At 37.0% G+C, this 19,415-nt stretch overlaps 4 protein-coding genes across 5 annotated transcripts in view; 2 read left to right on the top strand and 2 right to left on the bottom strand.

Moving 5' to 3' along the window:
- The first annotated feature begins 156 nt into the window (after positions 1 to 156).
- Positions 157 to 4,977, top strand: LOC100121121 (drebrin-like protein). The gene is made up of 6 exons (XM_001604657.6): positions 157 to 516; positions 1,307 to 1,475; positions 1,562 to 1,794; positions 1,873 to 2,050; positions 2,122 to 2,474; positions 2,574 to 4,977. Exons 1-6 carry the CDS (start codon positions 434 to 436, stop codon positions 3,184 to 3,186), a joined length of 1,629 nt encoding a protein of 542 aa, XP_001604707.1. The 5' UTR covers positions 157 to 433; the 3' UTR covers positions 3,187 to 4,977.
- LOC100121095 (cleavage and polyadenylation specificity factor subunit 4) lies at positions 4,961 to 7,371 on the bottom strand. The gene is made up of 4 exons (XM_001604629.6): positions 7,100 to 7,371; positions 6,609 to 6,812; positions 6,337 to 6,526; positions 4,961 to 6,255 (listed from the first exon to the last, which is right to left on the bottom strand). The coding sequence occupies exons 1-4, from the start codon at positions 7,200 to 7,202 to the stop codon at positions 5,859 to 5,861; spliced, it is 894 nt and encodes a 297-aa protein (XP_001604679.2). The 5' UTR covers positions 7,203 to 7,371; the 3' UTR covers positions 4,961 to 5,858.
- Positions 7,347 to 9,002, top strand: LOC100121070 (anamorsin homolog). The gene is made up of 5 exons (XM_001604066.6): positions 7,347 to 7,779; positions 7,866 to 8,146; positions 8,224 to 8,371; positions 8,456 to 8,568; positions 8,710 to 9,002. The coding sequence occupies exons 1-5, from the start codon at positions 7,485 to 7,487 to the stop codon at positions 8,821 to 8,823; spliced, it is 951 nt and encodes a 316-aa protein (XP_001604116.2). The 5' UTR covers positions 7,347 to 7,484; the 3' UTR covers positions 8,824 to 9,002.
- The window catches only part of LOC100121047 (protein cueball), a 17,451-nt gene continuing 7,025 nt past the window's right edge, over positions 8,990 to 19,415 (bottom strand). The window contains exons 2-7 of one of the 2 annotated variants that reach the window (XM_008206043.3): positions 15,942 to 16,157; positions 15,678 to 15,861; positions 13,803 to 14,408; positions 13,407 to 13,724; positions 13,036 to 13,321; positions 8,990 to 11,758 (exon numbers count right to left, since the gene is read on the bottom strand). In XM_008206043.3, coding sequence (XP_008204265.1) covers positions 11,645 to 11,758; positions 13,036 to 13,321; positions 13,407 to 13,724; positions 13,803 to 14,408; positions 15,678 to 15,861; positions 15,942 to 16,157 — 1,724 coding nt within the window. In that variant the 3' untranslated portion in view covers positions 8,990 to 11,644. The remainder of the gene's footprint in view (positions 11,759 to 13,035; positions 13,322 to 13,406; positions 13,725 to 13,802; positions 14,409 to 15,677; positions 15,862 to 15,941; positions 16,158 to 19,415) is intronic. The other variant, XM_016982176.3, reaches the window with a different exon arrangement.

The following is a 19,415-nucleotide window of genomic DNA, read 5'->3' as shown; positions in this document are numbered from 1 at the left end:
AATCCTCCCTTCGATCCCCGCCTATAAGATCCATACCTCTATCCCACGGCATCGCGAAACTCCCCCACGACCCACGAGTTGCCCCACTATCATCCGGCTTTCCAGCAGGTTGGCAACAATTGGGCGTTGACATATCTCTCTGCCTTGCCTTGCTTGCGCGAGTCGAGCCAGCGAGTGTACCTATAGACCGTGTAGAGACAGTGGAGTAGAGAGCACAGAGCCCCCCCCCGGTATGGCTATCAGTAGTCTCTGAAAAAAATCATGCAGTGAGTGTGCGTGAAGAGTGAGTAAGGTGCAGCAGCAGCAGCAGCAGCAGCGCGTCGTCGACTCGTCGCATTTGTTTATAAATCTTCGTGTAGCGAAGAGGAACGACTCGGCGCTTGGCCGGTATTATGCGATACAAGTGATAGGTACAGCAATCAGCGAGCGAAAAATGGCCATTAACCTGACGAAAAACAAGGACGCCTTGGTCGCCGCCTGGCAGAGTGTGGTCGACGACAAGTCGCCCACAAATTGGCAAGTTGCATTTATTTTTCTCTCCTGCTTTTTCGCCTTTTTAACGGAAAAGCCGTTTCGGAGCAGGTTTCTCAGATTAACGGGTTTGCGAGACTTCGTGCGGGAATTCGCCGGTGGGAAGCCGACGGTGCGACTTTGCGGGGGTGGCACTTTCGCGGTTTTCGAGAATGTACCTTGTGCGTGAACGTACACGGGATGAGATTCGCGCGAGAGTGCTGATGGCCTTATCGTTAGATATCCGGGAACGTGACGAATCGTTGTCGTTACTCGACCGGCTTGCTCTCAATTTCTCATTCTTAATAATTGCCACTTTAGGTGTACTGTACTCTTACGCGGATAATTAATGCTAGTCCAAGTGTGTTATTTCCCATGCTATTGTCGAGACGATGCCACGACTGGCTTCTTTATTTTGGAGCAGCTACTTAGTCGCATGCATGCGATGCTGCATTTTCTCTTTTTTTTCTCTGATTGAAAACGTCGTTCTATCGTGAAAAGGTTTTATAAAGTTCTTTCGTATCAACAATCACTTATGTTTTGGAGCAACTGAAATGTTCCGTTATCTTGGTATATACGCCGCATTCACATGCAGTACTTATCACACAAGTCTTGATGAGACTCTTTGTACAAACATTTATAAATATGAATTTTAATGACATTTTACATTGAAATTCATGTTTTGTGATTATAGTAATAAAAATATGTTGATGCATACATTTAGATGGGATCAAAAACTTTGCGTTATTTATATGCTAATGTTTTGTTAATATTAATGATCAAATTTACTTTGCAGGGCTGTGTATGGCTATGAAGGCCAAACAAACAACTTAAAAGTGGTTAGTACAGGAAAGGGAGGATTGGAAGAGATGATAGAGGAGTTGAATAGTGGAATGATACAGTATGCTTTTTGCCGAGTCATTGATATGAAAACAACTTTGCCAAAATGCTTGCTTATCAACTGGGTAAACAATGATCTGAATAAATATTCTGTACTTTGACCATTTATATCAAAACTCCCATCTTTAACATACAAAATCAATGTTTTCAGCAAGGAGAAGGTGCACCCATTGTGAGAAAAGGCACATGTGCGAACCATATCAGAGATATAGAAAGGTTGTTGAAAGGAGCACACATCACCATAAATGCTAGGTCTGATGAAGAAGTTGAAGTAGATTTAATCATGGATAAACTCTCACGTGCTACAGCCTCAACGTATAAATTTAATGAGCCTCGTGGTGAGAATGGAGAGCGTACAGGACCTGTGGGAACTACATATCGCAGGTAAGACAAGCTTTAATGCTTTAGCTAATTCAACGTATGGAAAGTTTATAAATGCTAAAATTCAATTTCCATTTTCAGAGTTGTGCCAGCCCAAGAGATTAATGCAAGTGAAAGGGATCAATTTTGGCAGAAAGAGGAAATAGAAGAAAAACAACGTCTAGAACAAGAGCGCGCTCGTCAGGAACAAAATAGACGAAAACTTGAAGAGGAAGTAAGAAAGCGCGAGGAAGCAGAAAGCAAAGTGCGAGAACAAAAGGTATTCTTATTTTTTATTAAAATTTATCCTAGATGATTCAAAATGCACATTTTTTAATTTTTTATACTCAGATCACAACTAGAGAAGATATAACAACCAGACAGAGACAAGCTGAACAAAGAGCTGAAGAAATTAAGAACCTAAGGAATCAAAATATTGCTGCAAATGATAGAAACAGTGATTCTGATGATGAGCCGAAATCCAGAAGTGATGAATTGCGTAGGCAAAGGAGCAAAGAAGCCCAAGAGTTGATAGCTCAACGTACAATAAATGCAAGAGCCATATTTGAACGAAATAGCAGTGCTGGACAAACTCGAACTCCACTGATTCAACATCATAAAGGAAATCACGTGGAAGCTGCGAAAAAAGCATTTGAACAAAGTCAACTTCAACAAAACAAAGTGAAAGAGCCTATTAAAATTGAGTAAGTTTATCGCAAAATTAATGTTTTTGTTAAATAAATTAATACCCTCTTTCACGGAAAACCTATAGAACAAAAGTAATCAATAATAATTATTTTCAGGAACAAATCAAACACTGAGATTAAACCTGAAAAAATACAGCCTGTAAAACAGCCAGAACCACAGGCACCACAGCCACAGCCTCCACAATCACAAACTCCACAATCTCAAGCACCACAGCCTCCACAACCACAAGTACAACCTCTCCCGCAACCGCAACCAGAACCCGAACCCGAACCAGAACCGCAACAACTAAAAATGCAGACACCACCTCAAACACAACCACAACCAATAACACCACAAATCCAAAATGATATTCAAGTTAAGCGTGAAGAGTCGCCGCCTATAAAAGAGAATTCCATCGTTGAAAATAACGTTTTGCAATATAATGAAGATATACCGTTAGGAAATCTAGAGGATGCTGAAAATGAATTGTATGGCCAATTGGAAACTGGACAGTATTTGTATCTAGATCCTAATAACCAGGGTATGAAGGCGCGAGCTCTCTACGATTATCAAGCTGCTGATGATACCGAAATCACTTTTGATCCTGGAGATATTATTACTCATATCGACGCAATCGATGAAGGGTGGTGGCAAGGTTTAGCCCCTGATGGAACTTATGGACTCTTTCCAGCTAATCATGTCGAAGTTATTGACTATGGCTCAACATGATGGCAAAATCCTACTGATATATTGTTTAATGAGTCATTGATTTCCTGGTGGTGAAATAATTCTGAAGATTGTTTTTTTTTCAAGTCGATTTTTAATTGTTAAAAGAAGAGAAGCAAGACAATTGCAAATCAGTGAATTGAAGGAATTTTTTTTTAAATAATTGTTTACATGTTAGAATATCTTATGTGTGTGTGTGTGAGTTTAATCATTTTCGAGAGCCTAAAATGAGCTGAAATCCATTTTATATATAAAATTTTATTGATTGTTTACAAACTTTTCTACATGACTTAGCCAGAATATACAACAAGTAATAAGATCATCATTCAAAAACTTGCAATTTTTACGCGTTTTTAACAAAATATAGAGTAAAATTTGTAAGCACGTTTGTTACTGAAAATCAAAGTAAATGTTTTTTTATTGATGTCTCAGAAAAATTTTTTCACCAGGTTTTCTACATTGTTGCAAATGTTTTTCTAGAGAATTACATTATTCAGCCCTGGGTAGAATTGCTTGATTGCTGTTAAATTCTAGATCAAGTTTAAATTTATTAGATTGTAGTTCAATATTTTAATATCAAACAGTATATTTGAAAATTAAGAGTATTTAATACAATGGATATTCGAAATTAGGAATCAAAGTATTAATATATGGATTGTACATGACCGAATTGTACTTAATTACAAAAAAGCGTTTAAAAATAACATATACTCAGAACCGATACCCAGCGGACTACAGTATTTTTTAATGAATTAATAATTATATAAACACGATTAATATTTTGTTGATTAAAAGAAATTGCATGGGGATATTTGCTCATACCTAGATTAAGTTTGTCAATCTTAAAAGTTTTTAGTTTTACTCGTTTTACATTAGAAATAATAGCGTTAACATTTTTTTACAAACCTTTTTTACTGACAATGGTGCAATAACTTAATTCGTACTCAAAGTTCAAGTCATGATCATTTGTATATATTTTACGTTGATTTATTGCAGTACTTGAATTGTAATAATAATCATTTAAAATTATTTTTTGTCCTTATTTTATTTTTATTTAAATGCCCTATGGAACAAATGAGCAAATATTCAGTTATATTTGTTCTTATCTTATAGCTTAGCTTCTTAGAAATGATTAAGAAAATATTCATAAAAAATGTTTTAATTATTAAGTTTGCAATTATATCAATTGACTGTAGTAAAATCACTGGTGAGTAATTGATTTTAAAATTTTGTACTTTAAAAGGGTATATAACTGTTAATTGATTTTAAAAAAGATGAGATGTAGTAAATGTAAAACTTGAAGAAATAGACCAGTGCAAAAATTCTTGTTCTGCAATTTATTAAAAATATGTATATAACATTTTAAAGTAAATTTCATCATCACTTGTGAATTTGGTTCCAAAGACCATATAAATGAGCGAATAAAATGTTGTTTGTCTTCATCTTGCAATAAAATTGATTTACAAATGAGTCAAACATGCATAAGACATCTTCCTTTAATGAAACATTGTATAATTATTTATGTGTAAGGATCTTTAGTAAATAAAATATACTACCACTATTTAAAGTGTGTATTTACAAGCTTATTTTTTACAAATGAAAAAAAAATCATCTTAAAACTATACTTACATAGAGTTATTTCCCAAAAATACATAATTCTTGGTAAAATAAGTTAAAATATCCCTTATGTCTCTAACATTTTCTTATTGTAAATTAATTTAATCAAGTAACTAAAGGAGGTGTTTGGTTGTAATTTTGCCTTAATAAAGCTGGTATATTGTGTTCTAAATTAAATGAGATTTTTCGAAGACTCATTTGCATGTATAATTTATAACTCTTTAATTTTCCTTATACTTTTCAGTTATGAGTAATCTAATCACATTTTTCCCAAAATTTAATTACATTTATTAAGTTCATTATGATCATTGTAGAAAGTATCAATACATAATTTGTCATATTTATAGAAAAATGGACTTTGTACAATTTGCTTTCCTCACTAATCAATGATTTCTTGTTCAATTTTTTTAATTCTTTCTCTCTTTACAAGAGATTGCAGACGAGTTACTCCCTTTGCATTTTAAGGAAACACTAGTGCTTAATGGACTTCAGCAAGTTCGTTACTTTGAAAAAGTCCTTTAGTTAGGTTTTATCAATATGTTTTCAAATGACTATCATAACGTAGAACTACAACGTTCTGCATAATATATTTCTTACTTTCTTTACGAAACATAAACTAATGAGTGATCTTCTAAGTTTCAATAATCACAATTTCTCCAAAGCAAGCACATTCATGCAGAATTTTTCTCAGACTAATAGAATATTTCACATTCTTATTGACTAATGTGTACAGTCCTCCTCTAGAATAATCGTACATCACTATGTATAATCATATAATCATTCTCTCAACAACCATTTATGCATTGAAAATAAATTTCCTCTGTATTTCACATAAAATGCATATGCCTGTATGTGATAATGTTCTGCTATTTTGTAGAGCCACTCTCACTAAACAACCATCTTGGCTTAATGAGAAACAATGGTAGATATTTAAGGAACGGTCAATTTCAAAGTAACGAAAGACCGCAAGCGTCTCAAAAACGAGAAGAGGATCATCAGTGAATAATTCATCACCGAGCAAAAGTTCATGTGCCATGTACAGGCTATGCTGATTCGTTTTAGAGATTTCCTCCACCAGCATCGCCACCTCCACCATTGCCTGCATGACTGAGGAAGGCAAGGTGACCCTTGGGACACTTGTTCGCGTAATGACCTTTACGACTGCACTTGTAGCATGTGACTTCCTCAAGAGGCTTTTGCGGTCCACGAGGTACGTCGCTACGTGGTCCATTGTGCATATTACTTCGATGATGAGGATCGCCACCACCACCGCTCCCTCCGCGATGGTACTCGCGGTCCATTTCCTGGCGTGCATGCTGTTCGCGCATATCCGGAGGTATCTTGTTACAATAAATTGCTTTATGCCCAGTTTCACCACAAAAGTGACAGGTGATTAAGACCTTCTTGCCTTCCTTGGGCTGCATATCCTGGATAGCTGGTAATTCAAATCTCGGGCTAAAAGAGAGAGTAAGCATTAGAATATGTACATTATAAAAACAATGTTTGAAAAAGCTTAATAAGTGAGTAAATACTTACTGCATAAATTTACAACTAGATCCATCAGGGCAGAATCCAGCCAAATAAGCCATACATAATACTCGTCTTACGTGCCGATGTCGACACAATGGGCCATGTCTGCAGAAACCTCTGTCATACCATGGACAATCCCTTACTTTAGTTTCAGGATCAATGTGCAGAAATGGACATTCCTTATTGTGACAAGCATCTAAAAATTAAAACACTGGTTAGTAAATGCGTATATGTATAGTATAATAAAAATTCCAGCAATAAAAAGATCATATACTTACTGAAACGTGAGTAGAAGTAACATTCTGGCATTTTTGTCATGTCGTATTCGTGTAAGAACTCACACTGGTCACCCTTTTTACAAAGCCCTCGTAACCAATGCTTGCAAACAATTGTTCTGTCTCCACGAACATGTCTAAATGGACAGGCTGCTCCTTTCGTACATGTTCCTTTAGGGTAAAATTGACAAACTGCTGCGACAGATTCTATAAAAGGAAAACACATTGAATTATTAAATTAAGCAATAAAAACACAGTGACATACTTGATTTTTATCTTAAAAATGATGGTAAATAGTGTTGACTGAACAGTAAACACAAACCACTGTTAAAGTCAATTTTTCAAATCTTACGATGATTCAAGGACAAAAACACCGTGTCAATGTATCTATTCCGAACTTCTTAATATTTTGTTTATTGATAAATCACCGAAACACTTGTAAATAGCGCAAATCCTATAACCTAAAAGAATTCATAAAGTTGAAGTTTACTTACTGTCCATCCCAGTGAAAGGTAGAGGTAACGCTCCATATTGCTCGTCTAAAGCAATCTCTATGTCAAAGCGCATATTATCTACGTTTGCGACAATGCACTCCATGGTTAACAATTTAACAATTAAATCCTAAAAAAAAAGTTCAACTACATACATAACCTAAAAAACTAAATCAAAATCACGCAAACGACGCCATTGTGCCGACACTATATTTTACGAATGAAACACTGAACCGCTGAACACCAGCCATTCAGCGCCAGCCCACTGAGAAGTGAGTGAGAGGTGAGCTGCGAAGTGCGAGGCCCGCGAGCGGGAGCGGATCTAGTTTTTTAATATAGATGGCAGCACAAGTGTAAATAGAGATATAGTGACTATTCCGACATATATATGACATCATATGATCGGCTGAATTCACTCCAGAAATTTCAACCATTGTCAGTTTTTGGCTTCTCACGTTGCGTTCAATTGCGTCAAAAGAGATTCTACTTCTTTTCAAATTATTTAACCAATAGTTTGACAACAAACAATATGGCAAATTTTGTGAAAGAAGGTAATAAAGTCGTTGTGCTATTAGCTCCAAATGAAAATGATATTGCTGCAAAAAACTTTGTTGACGAAATTAACAAAGTTACTGGAAGTGCTGGAGAAACATTGCTGGTAAACTCCACAAATTTGCAAAATCGTGAGTAGAATAGAAATACTATAAATGATGAAAAATTCATGGAGCTCATAATTTATTTACATAAAAAACCTGAATTTTTATTCCAGAGAAGTATGATTCCTCATCAGTCGATGTTGTTTTATCTGGATTTACGACACCTTTCAATCACAGCGATGATTTATTAAAAGAATTATTACGTGTCCTAAAACCAAAAGGTGTCTTTGTTGCACACGAGCCACTTGATGAAACTAACGAAACAGACTTCAGCAGCCAAAAAGCTAAGGTTAAGCTAACTGGATTTTTACTGCAAGATAAAGAACCTAAAGCAACTACATCTGTCAATGGAAAAAATGTGTGTGAAATAGTAGCAGAAAAACCATACTATGAAGTAAGTTAGACTTCCATTAATAACAGCATGTTTTCCTCAATGTATATAACTTTACTTATCATTGGATGCATTTTTAGATTGGTTCAAGCATAAAGCTTTCTTTCTCACAACCAAAACCAAAAGTATGGAAGTTGGAAGATGATGGTGAAGAGGAAGATTTAATAAATGAAGATGATCTCTTGGATGAAAGTGATATTGTGAAGCCTCAAGCAACATCTTTGAAAGGTATACATAAATATATCTCATAAAAAAATGCATCACTTTTATTGGTATATATTCGTATTGAAACTTTCCATGTGCCATTTTCAGTTTGCAGTACAACAGGCAAACGGAAGGCTTGTAAAGACTGTTCTTGTGGATTAGCTGAAGAATTGAGAGGTGAAGCTTTGGCAAAAGAACAACCAAAGTCATCATGTGGCAGTGTATGTACAGCTGATTTTTTTAGATTTAATTTTTTAACAGTAACGAATTTATATTAGAGAAGAATAATATCCTTGTTAATTTTTACTCAAATTTTTAATTATTCTGGTAACTTGACGTATAATTTTATTCATTTCTTGCAGTGCTATCTTGGAGATGCTTTCCGATGCGCAAGCTGCCCTTACCTAGGAATGCCAGCTTTTAAACCAGGAGAAAAAATAGTACTTCCTGATACTCAGCTGACGGCTGATTCATAAATAACACGATTTTTGTAAATAGGTTATCAATTTTTTAGTTTTATTATGAACGCACGTAAGAGTAAATTAAGAAATTGTTAATGTGATAATACAGGAGTGAAATCGGAAGAGAGAAGCAGGATTCCTCAATCTTGACAATGTGCTATTTTAAATAAAAACATTTGCATTTAGAAGATAAAGGCCATTTTATTAAGTATTTATAATTTTATTATATTTACAATAGTGACAATGTCTTTATTATTTCGTTACGCAAAAAGCAATCAATCAATTATTTGAGGATGATAGTTTTGTTCTGGCGATGCGTTTGAAAGATTTTCGTTTATAAAAAAGTGATTGCAATAAATGAAATTGATAGCTTCTTGCATAACAAAAAACATTATTACTAAATAAGGAACATATCCCTTTCACCATAAATCCACTATCACAACTCTGTGGATGAGTGTCTGGGAGAAGGCTATTTTCCGACGTGATTCTTAAGTTAAGGTGCTTATTTCCTAATGAAAAGGAGCCACGAGCAAAACTGGTGAAACAAAGCAATTACGAATGACATTCATAAAAATTGTCACTGGAGGAGTTTAAGTCTTGTGCATAGTTTTAATAAGTGAAGTAATGCACCGCGTTTATGTAAAGTTAGACGAATTGGTCTATCGCAACAGTTTTGATAGTGGATCCTGTCAATAAGTTCTATTGGCATAAGTAGCAGTGACGCAGATTGGCGTAGAAATAGATTTTTCTTCAAGAAAAACGCGTATCACCTCACGAGTACATGTGACTCCAGCAAGAAACGAATGAAGTCAGTTATTCATCATTATTTACACTAACTGAAGGATACACATATCTAATATAATTAGCACCCTAAAAATTCATATTCATGTTATTCAAACGAATGTTCGTACTTTTCAAGGAAGAGCACAAACTGCAGTATATATCATATGAAAAATTTAATCCACGTAGTAGTATGAAATTTCATGTTATAATATTTTCTATTATATCGAAATCATAATCGAATCTTGAAATCAAATGAATTTAGTTTTCTGAAATTTTCTTACATAAAGAAACTCAAGCATTTCCAAACATTGTTGTCATTATAACAGCAATAGTTGTTTGAGATAATGATTAGTTTCAAGGCCACGTTGAATGGCATATGTAAGTATTGAATGTAAACAGCTGCAACTCGGATTATGTTTCCACGCATCGTTATCATATTTATGCCTTTGAATATGTTATTTTTCTGTATTATAATTAATTTTTTCATGACTACACTAAGCTACAACCTGATGCATTGGTATTTTTCGCGCTAAAATGACTTGTTCTATGTTTTCTCATTATATGTTCAGCATATGTATGCTGGATGCTTATGTTGTCATGATCTATATTACAGTAAAATATAAATAAGTAAGAAAAGAAATATATAAGACATTACATTTCATTTGCAAAATAATGCGAATAATGTCATTTCCATAGATTTTCTTGTTCGTTTTTCAGCATAGGAACGTTGTTTTTAAAAAACAAAAGCTTCTACAATTAATTCTAGAAAGGACAAATTTTGAATTTGATATTCCAATTTGGGTTGCATTTCTAGAATAATAAAAAATGTTCTACATCTTACTGCGAAAGATTTGAACAAAATAAGATATTTGCGATGATAAATTCATGAATATTCGCATAAAAGAAAACTCAAAGTATTTCAAAAATACTATTAAAATCGAGATTATTCATTTACCAATCACTGCATAATTAAAAATTATAATTTTGTACGTAACTTTTGAATTTACGAAAGAAATTTTTGATTCTAAAAATAAAATAATTAACGTGTAACTTTTAAACTAGAATTTGAATATGAGAACTTCCGACTGTCTTTTAAGTTTTAGTCTCAACCTCAAGGAAATAAATTAAAGCTTACGTGTTATTGTTTTCTTCATAGAAAAACCGTTATCCGTTGAATGTGGTTGCAACTTTGTCACTTTGGTCCTGGCAGACTTAAATATTATATGAACACGCGGTGATCGGTTTGTAAGTTTCTCGAAAAGGTAAAAATTAAAGTACCTACGACAAAATCAGTAAATGGAACTCGTTACCACGAGGGTTGAGGAAAATACGTCTCTATGAAACATAAGTGACCGTTTTAATCACTCGTGAAATTCCTTTTGATAACTGACTTCAATTCTTGCTCGTCGCGACGAGATAAATAAAAGTTATAGAAACAAAAAAACGATTCGGTTCTTTTTTACATATACAGTCAGCCAGAAATTCGCTATAAAGTCTTGTAAATTCAGCCCCCGAATGACCACCATGAAGTAAACTCTAAAATATACAGTATTAAGAATTTCCTGTTCCAATATTAAGTACCTTAAATTTGGATTGGTATCGCCTCTTAAGAACTTTCAGGGGCTGAATTAACTTACAATATTTAGTAGCTGCGTACAAGTTTTACACATAGTATCCAATCACAAGATAATAACAAAGATGTTATAAAAAAAAAAACACGCCGAGGGATAACGCAAGGGCAGTTACGTTGCGAAACCAATCACGCGGTTTTGGAACATTTTCATCAATAAAACCTATATCTCCAAACCCAACGCAACAATTCGCCTTTCCCTCGACGCGAAAAGCCTTTGGTTTTCGATCAAAGCTCTGAAGTGTTTCCTTTTTACATATATATCGATTGACGTCCAAGCGAGTCTCAAGTACTTCGCCGAACTTTAACAACAATACTTAACAACGGTTTGTCGCGGCCACGCGTGCAGGGCGCGAAAACGCAGTCTCCAGGGGTCGGTTGCTCGAGGGCAAGCAGTTGCCTCGCGATGCCGAGCAGTCTGTGCTAGCACGAGTTGCCACCGTCTTCCATGTGGTCCAGCAGGCCGTTCTTCTCCTCCTTTTTCTTGCCGTTGCTTCTTGTGCTCGTCGCGTTGCGCAATTTGGGTTCAAAGCACGGCTGCAAAATAGAACAAATCGTCTTCTTATGTACGCTGTCTTTTGATTTATCAGTGGCACTCAAACAATTTTTAGTTCATCGTTATACATTTTTTTCGTGCTTTTGCTTTAATTTATTACGTATCTGGGATTTTTAATAACTTTATTGTGGAGATAAATAATATGATAAAAATTTAAATATAAAGGAGGTAGAAATCTCAGATGCGCAATACATATATTGAGACATGCGGATTCGTATATAAATAAATGCGAAAATTCGTCGTTTACAAGCACGGTATTTTGGACGAAACAAAGCAAGGTCGCAAAATTATTATTCACATGAACCTGCTGATCATCGGAGTGATGAGTGGATAAAATGTACTTGATGTAGGTGAAACGCGTTATGCCTAGTGAAAATGTTTTCGCTGAATTAACAATCCATACTTTTTTTCAAGCATTGTGAAAAACATGAAAATTCAGAAATTTTTTGCTCGAAGCTAAGCGTAAGATACAAAAATCACAGCTAATAAGTAAAAAATACTGCACAAAGAAAAAAGAGCCACAAACCGTACTCTAGGGTATACGTTTCCGATAAGCACTTAACAATACTTTTTGTGTAAGTATAATAATACAAAATATATACCTTGCGGTAGAATAATAACGCCACGATAATAGGAAGCAAAAATTGGTAACAGCAATGTTTATAAAATATGAACTATAGCAGAGGATACATGTTGAATTGATATTTTTAAATGGATGAATAATTTGGTAAAATTACCTATTACTTTTTGGATACTTATAGCTCTTGATAATATTTAGGATTATCAAATGATTTCCGCGATGAAGACGTATTTAAATTCATTGCCATGCGGAGACTTGTAAATATTCATTATTAAAGAAACCCGTTTTAAAAGAGAGTAAGCGAATCTTTAAAACGTGTTTCGTAGTTCTAAGCTATCACAAAATCGTGTTGACAAAATAGGAAGCATTGACGTACCCTATCAATACGTAAATCGATTCAGAAGTTTGCATTTTTAGAATATCATTACTACTAATCGCGCCAACCAGAGATAATGATCTACATGCTTGAGATTGATTTAAAACCAATGACCCAGAAAAAGTTTTCAACTTTCTCTATAGCAAAACAGAAGTATGATAACGTGATAGCAAAATTCAACATGCATTCTCAACAAAAATAATTGCGACCTTTGAGGTCGACAAATCATATGATATGTGTAATGAGGGAAAAAACGCAGGCCAAACCGAACTCAGTGCTTATTTAGTTAACATGGGACTCACTGTTTCGCAGATATTCATGTTACAGCAGTTCTCTATCGTAATTTCGCATTGATCTGCGGGCAATGACGCGCCGGGTCTAGAGGTGAGTGGCGTAATGCCACCCTTGTTGACAAGGAAACGCTTCTTGATGCGTGGCCTACGACGTAGCTTGCTTATGTAAACGCTCAGGAAGATGACGACGATCGTGAGCATACCAACGAAACCCGCGAGAATTGGGACCAGGATCGTACAATTAAAAGTATCGTAGCCAAGGACTTCTTCGATTGTCTGATTCAACTCGGCACACCTAGAAAAAACAAGGAACAATTTGAAATCCCGTGCTACGTGTGTGCCAATGTGAAGAGTAATTATCGATGGCCTTCATGAATTACCTGCAAGAACTCGTGTTGATGCTGGTCTTTTGGAACTGCCTGTTCATACAGTAGAGTCCGCAAATCTCCGCCATGTCGAAAGTGACTTCGCACCGGGCTCCGCTAGAGTACTTGCACTCGCAATTAGGTTTTCCCATATCATCCACCGTACACCGGCCATCGTTCAGACAATAACCATTGCAGACGTCGTGCTCGCACCTCAAGCCGTCGTACGCTGAGCCGCATTTACATACCGGTATCCCTTTATCATTCACGGAACACTCTCCTCTCAGACAGTAGTTATGGCACGAGGAAATTTCACAACGCGAGCCACTGTATCTGTAAAACAAAATAATAATCTTAGAATAATACAGATTTCTCAAAGCGATTTCGACTTTAAAGAAATAAAAAACTAACCCTGGTTTGCATTTACAAGATCCGCTGAGTTTCTCGAACAGCCCACCGTTGAAACATTTTTCCGCCTCGTCGCTCTCCTCCCTGCTGGTCGTCAGATTGTTAAAGCTCTGTAAAGTCGGTTTTGGGGCGGCCAACGTCGTCGATATCTTCTTCAGAACTTCGGCCTTCATAGCTTTGCAATCGATGCCATTGCCGAGGTTATCTCTCGCAAGGATACTCCTCGGAGAGACCGCTTTCCTATCATAGTAAGACTTGAAAGTAACCGGTATGTCACCAGGCTTAGTATCTTTGTTGAATTTCCAGACGGCTCGGTAGGTGAAGTCCGTCCAGTAGATACTTTCGCGATCGACCACTAAGTGAATCGGCTGTTGGTGTTTGCCGTGGACTAGGGTAACCCGTTCGCTTCCGTCGAGGTTGCTTTCCTCGAGCTTGTAATGGATACCCTCTTCGTCGTCGATCCAGTAGAGCTTCGAGTTGACGTGGTCCACGATGATGGTCGTGGGGTCGTACAGGTTCTCCGAGACGATCGTGGTCAGGTTGCTACCGTCCAAGTTCGAACGCATTATGCTCGAATATAACTGCTTGCTGTTCACCCAGTAGATGTGTCTGCAAAATAGAAAAGAAACATGGTTCTTAATCAACGGTGCACAGATATCGCAAAAGAATTTTTTTTTAATATCACAAAGCTCAGTATATTGATCTTTGATACTAGCGAGATAGCATTGTATTTATATCGCACGTCGTAACCGAAGCATGCGAGAGTAACGAGAGCTGATTATTTTTTTCGTGCGTATATGAGGTATTATCACGTTTGCGAAATTCGTTTATGAAACAGTGCTCGTTCGCTTTGCCTTTGTATCTCACGAAATGCTTAATATTAAAATTTTTCTCTGCGTTTGTTGTTATTACAAAGAGGCTCGTCATTTTCGACAAAAATTATATCCTCGTGTTCGGCACGAATCGTGCTCGCGATGTATGACTTAATGGGTATTGAGATAAACAGAAACAGCATTGAAGGAGGGAAACACGGTTTGCACATTGAGTAACGAAGTGTAGCAATCGTTGCGAAAGTATATCTAAAACCTTTTTTCCTCTAGATTAAAGTATAAAAATCAACGTTCAATTTCATATTACAGTCTCTGCAGAGCTGAACTTTCTGTGATTCCGGCAAAAAATATCGTGGCTAAGGTCGCCTTTTTAAACTCACAACGCGAGTATATCTAAACTACATATTCTACGATTATCGTTGAACAGTATAACGCATTCCTGCCGCCGAACAGTAATTTAATACCTAACGAAAAAGCGGCCTGCACACTTATACTCGGTCAATAATGATATTCGATCGTCGTTCTCCAATGAAGCCAAATTAGACCAATACGCAAAACGATATATGGCGGCAATTTCTCTGAAAGACGTCTGATGAAAGAGCGTTTCTCACGAAACGTAATCCAGACTAATTTTATTGTGTCATCGGCGGCGTCTGCAAAAAACTCAGACGACTTCGATGTAGGCCTATGAATGAAAAAAGATCGCTGAACGGTTCCTTTAATTGCGTGATCGCACGAGTAGTATACACGCAGGGAACTTATCCAACGACGAATTAGAGAAATGATACGAAGACATTAGCGATAAGTGAAGCATAAAAGCGAATTGATTGAGCAGGACAATAGCGTCTCTTATTTATTCACGGACAGTATAGGGATCGCTATTTTGCATGCATTATATAACTCGTTTTTTTTTCGTTATACTCCTGATGCAAAAAATAATCAATTCATAATACTATCTTTTCATTAAAATTGCGTTGATACAAATTTCAATGAATCTCCACTGACTGTGGCTTTTTTTCAAAAGACGATAACGACGAGTCGCACCAACCTGTTGCAAACATCGAGCGCGATGCCAATCGGATTCTTGTCGTCCAGCTTATGAAGAGTCTGAGGCTTTCCCGGCGCTCCGTTTAGCGGCACATGCATCTTCATTATCTCCTTTTGGTTCGTCCAGAAGAGCGTCTGCGTCTGGCTGTCGTACGCCATGCTCGGGATCTGAGAGGGTGAGTCTCCTAGAATGGGAAAATAACGATTCATCATAAAATTGAATTGCTACGAGCATATTATAATATAGTTATAATCCGATGCTCACTCTTGAGTATAGGCTTAGCGGTGACGTTTTTGGCCGTCAGATCGACGCTAAAAATCGAGTACTTCGGATTGTCGGCGTCGCTTAGGAACATAGTGTAGCTGTCGTCGTCGTAGGCGCTTCCCACGAGGTTATAGGCGTCGACAATTACCGTATTACCGATCAGACTTCCATTGCGCGCGATGAAGTCGATTTCCTTCTCGTGCGTAACCGCCAGATCTGCAACAAAATCAAATTCATTTTTTCGGTTATTACTAATAATCATCTGCATCGCTATGTGAGTTGATATGTTTTTGTTCGCATTACAGTGTACAAATAATATTTTGATAGAGATAGAGCAATTACGCAGCGCATTCCTGAGGAAAATTTGCATCTTCAGCAAACAGCGTTTGCTGCGCGCATCATCGTCATCGATCGACTTTCTGGATAACCAGATGTTCTTTGCTTGGGTCGTTCATATGTTTATCGTATAAACCCATCCAATAGCGCTTAATCGCCTTTCCTTAATTCGTCGGGATTGATAATATTTTCATTGGATATTTAAATTGGCCGGAAAAGATTCATATCGATAATTCCAGATGGGGTGTTCGCTTCGCAGAGGAAATTTTACCCGACAGATATCGATGCGGCGCGTTTATTTTTAGAAAGATCGTATATATAGCTACTATATATGATCGCAGTTATATGAAGAAAGCATCATCAGCGAGTTAAATATAGATCAGAGCGGACAATTGTAAATTTTTCAAAGCCCTCTACATAATGATTATTCAATCATACTATCTCTGATGTATCAGGTACGTATAATATGATCAGTCGTCTAAAAGTAACTGCAAAAATAAATTCCCATAAAAAATCATCAATGCCACGAGAAAACGACACTTGCTCTCGATAAAACACCGAAAAAAAAACTGAATAGCCCGACGATGTGTGTGAGAAAGGTCAGCTCACGAATTTCGTATACACCCATATATAGCAGATCCTTGATAAATGCGCGGCAATGAAAAGTATGATCATTTCTATGACCGTGAAAGTGAAGTACGATACGCGGAAGACGTAGACTAAGCCAATGTCAATCGCTGCGAACTTCCGGTGATATAGATATTTTTATATGGAACACTTTAGTTCTGGAATTTGATAAGTACTGGCGGGTAGCGATAATTGTTTTTTCGAGAGACCTACAGGAAATGAATCGCTGCAAATGCGTTTGAAGAGAGTAAATATCGGATGTGAACGACGGAGACTTTGTGAAATGCATTTTTTGTGGAGGATCGATTTTACGTAAGCTACGGACGTCGAGTTCATTGTGATAAAGATATTTTTGATCATTGATATTGACGTGTGAGAGGATAAAAGTGAGAATATTAAAAATTTAAATCATCGCTAAAGAATAATAAGTATCTATTTAAATTGTGCGTGGATTACTTTAAGAAAATTTTACGGGAAAATGTGTGAAAACGCTATATTAAGACTCAAAATTGCCTAATCGAATTCAACATCTTTCCATCGTTATAATAATAACGTTTCAGAATTAGCAAAACGATAAATTGCAACTCATTATCGCACATTTCACACTCTCCCGTATAGCAGGAAGCCATCAGCGCAGCACAGATAATCATCGCCAATGAAAAAAAAAACTCGATAATCCCGCTGCCGCTGACTTTCTTCGACCTGAATTACGCGATGACAGCTATAAATTATCACATTACGCACACCTCGTTTACGAGCCTAAACTCTTTACGAGTGTCATTATCATACCAATAACGACGTAATGCCTCATATACCAGCTGCGTACGCAATGTTTGATCAAAAACCATATCATGATATTGCGGGACTAGACACTAAGCGGCCGAACTCGTCATCGCTTTCTTATCTAATCGAGCGCGTATAATACATTGCGCGTATATTTGCACAATGCAAAAAAAAAACATAAATTCTTCCACAAACACCACACCGGGCTTTAATCAATTTCCCAATCATCCTTTCCAAAAAAAGCTCAAAATCTGATACCATACGGTATAATACAATATATGCTATATAGATACCGAACCTTTCGCGCGTCACGACTTTCGCGTCAGCTCGATTTTTGCCCCAGCCGAGTACGGCGCGTGCTTATACTTCTTCGCATACTTACGCTGCAGAAGATAAAAAATATAGCATATAGGCGTTAGTAATTTTAGACGAGCCGCGAGGACGCGCGAGTTTCGCACGACGTGGTATGCGAGGCGTACGTGACCGCGACTATGTACACGTTTAGCGTTGGCGTTTTTTTTTCGCATACAAGTACTATACTACAGCGTTTGTGTATGTATAGGTGTGTTATCTGCGCGAAACAGTTTCAGATTTATATGGATAAGGAGTTGCGACAAAATAATGCGCCGTCACCACGTAAGTGTGTTAACGGTTTGGCTGCGTTTTTATCTTGAAAAAGTGTATTTTGTCAATAGTTACGTCTGACATACTTTATCGACGAGATCAACGTTTGTAAAATTCAATATACACGTTATTGTACCGAAATTTCGTTCGCCGAGTCCAAAAAGTCAGTCTTACAAAACACACGCCTGAATGCTGTGTCTAAAAATACAATACCTCTTTCTCGAATAAAGCGTGTGCAAAGTATACCCACGCAGAAGCTGCCTACAATACAGAAATTTTTAACGTATCGTTAAACATCGACAACGTAGTATATACACGGAGCATCGATTTATCCGAAGTTGTACACTTTGCTATAGGGAGAGAGAAGAAGAAGAACAAGAGGACGAGGGTCAGTCGCGTGCGGATACACATTCAGCGTGTCGAGGGCGACGGTGTCAAGCGAACACGTGCTCAATCAAAACATGTATATAGCGTCTGCTATATGCAGCAGTTGGAGGGGGGGGGGACGAGGGAATGTTGCATAACGGTTCGTTATGCTACAAGGAGACACGGTGTGTCGTTTCGAAAAGAGCAGAAGAGGAGCTTTAATCGATGCCCTTTGCGGAAGGTTTTCTAGTTGCGATTTAATGCAAGTGTCGCGGGGAGAACGTTTATGTAATGACTGCGCGCTAATAATGATCGAAGCGAGATTTTAAGGATAGACGAGTTATAGACAAATATTGACTGAGATGTATAATCAAACATCTTATCATGGATTAATCAGATAACTGAAGCGATAAAATAATCATCATCAGCGCTATAATAATAACAAATGTTGTACACCCAAGTGGTGTGAGTGCATCGAGGTTCTCGATATGCTCAATTGCGATTGTCGTGTACTTATATCTTGGACAAGCAGGCAAAATCAATGCAACGCGTGCGTGCCGCACACGCAACGTTTTTTCCCGTCGATAATCGAATGATCGCGGAAAGTTCCAATCCAACTCTCTCTCTTGTATGATACGTAGCGCTTTGGCTTTAACGCTCATCCAACCTGTGCTTTCAAGCCTGATCAATACTTCCACCTTATAGGCCTAACGAAGAGAGCAATTGTTGGAGTCTGAT

Source organism: Nasonia vitripennis, chromosome 2, assembly GCF_009193385.2.
Source record: "Nasonia vitripennis strain AsymCx chromosome 2, Nvit_psr_1.1, whole genome shotgun sequence".
NCBI classification, from domain to species: Eukaryota; Metazoa; Arthropoda; class Insecta; order Hymenoptera; family Pteromalidae; genus Nasonia; species Nasonia vitripennis.
This window is presented reverse-complemented; position numbering and strand designations above follow the sequence as displayed.

What these genes read in the sequence shown, in the direction of transcription:
- LOC100121121 (XM_001604657.6), top strand. Translation starts at nt 434, where the DNA reads ATGGCCATTAACCTGACGAAAAACAAGGACGCCTTGGTCGCCGCCTGG. An exon ending in GACAAGTCGCCCACAAATTG is followed by an intron (nt 517 to 1,306) that starts GCAAGTTGCATT and finishes TTTACTTTGCAG; the next exon opens with GGCTGTGTATGGCTATGAAG. An exon ending in AAAGAGCCTATTAAAATTGA is followed by an intron (nt 2,475 to 2,573) that starts GTAAGTTTATCG and finishes AATTATTTTCAG; the next exon opens with GAACAAATCAAACACTGAGA.
- LOC100121095 (XM_001604629.6), bottom strand. Translation starts at nt 7,202, where the DNA reads ATGGAGTGCATTGTCGCAAACGTAGATAATATGCGCTTTGACATAGAG. An exon ending in ACCTTTCACTGGGATGGACA is followed by an intron (nt 6,813 to 7,099) that starts GTAAGTAAACTT and finishes TTCCTTTTATAG; the next exon opens with AATCTGTCGCAGCAGTTTGT. An exon ending in TCTAGTTGTAAATTTATGCA is followed by an intron (nt 6,256 to 6,336) that starts GTAAGTATTTAC and finishes TCTCTCTTTTAG; the next exon opens with CCCGAGATTTGAATTACCAG.
- LOC100121070 (XM_001604066.6), top strand. Translation starts at nt 7,485, where the DNA reads ATGACATCATATGATCGGCTGAATTCACTCCAGAAATTTCAACCATTG. An exon ending in CAGAAAAACCATACTATGAA is followed by an intron (nt 8,147 to 8,223) that starts GTAAGTTAGACT and finishes ATGCATTTTTAG; the next exon opens with ATTGGTTCAAGCATAAAGCT. An exon ending in TCAAGCAACATCTTTGAAAG is followed by an intron (nt 8,372 to 8,455) that starts GTATACATAAAT and finishes TGCCATTTTCAG; the next exon opens with TTTGCAGTACAACAGGCAAA.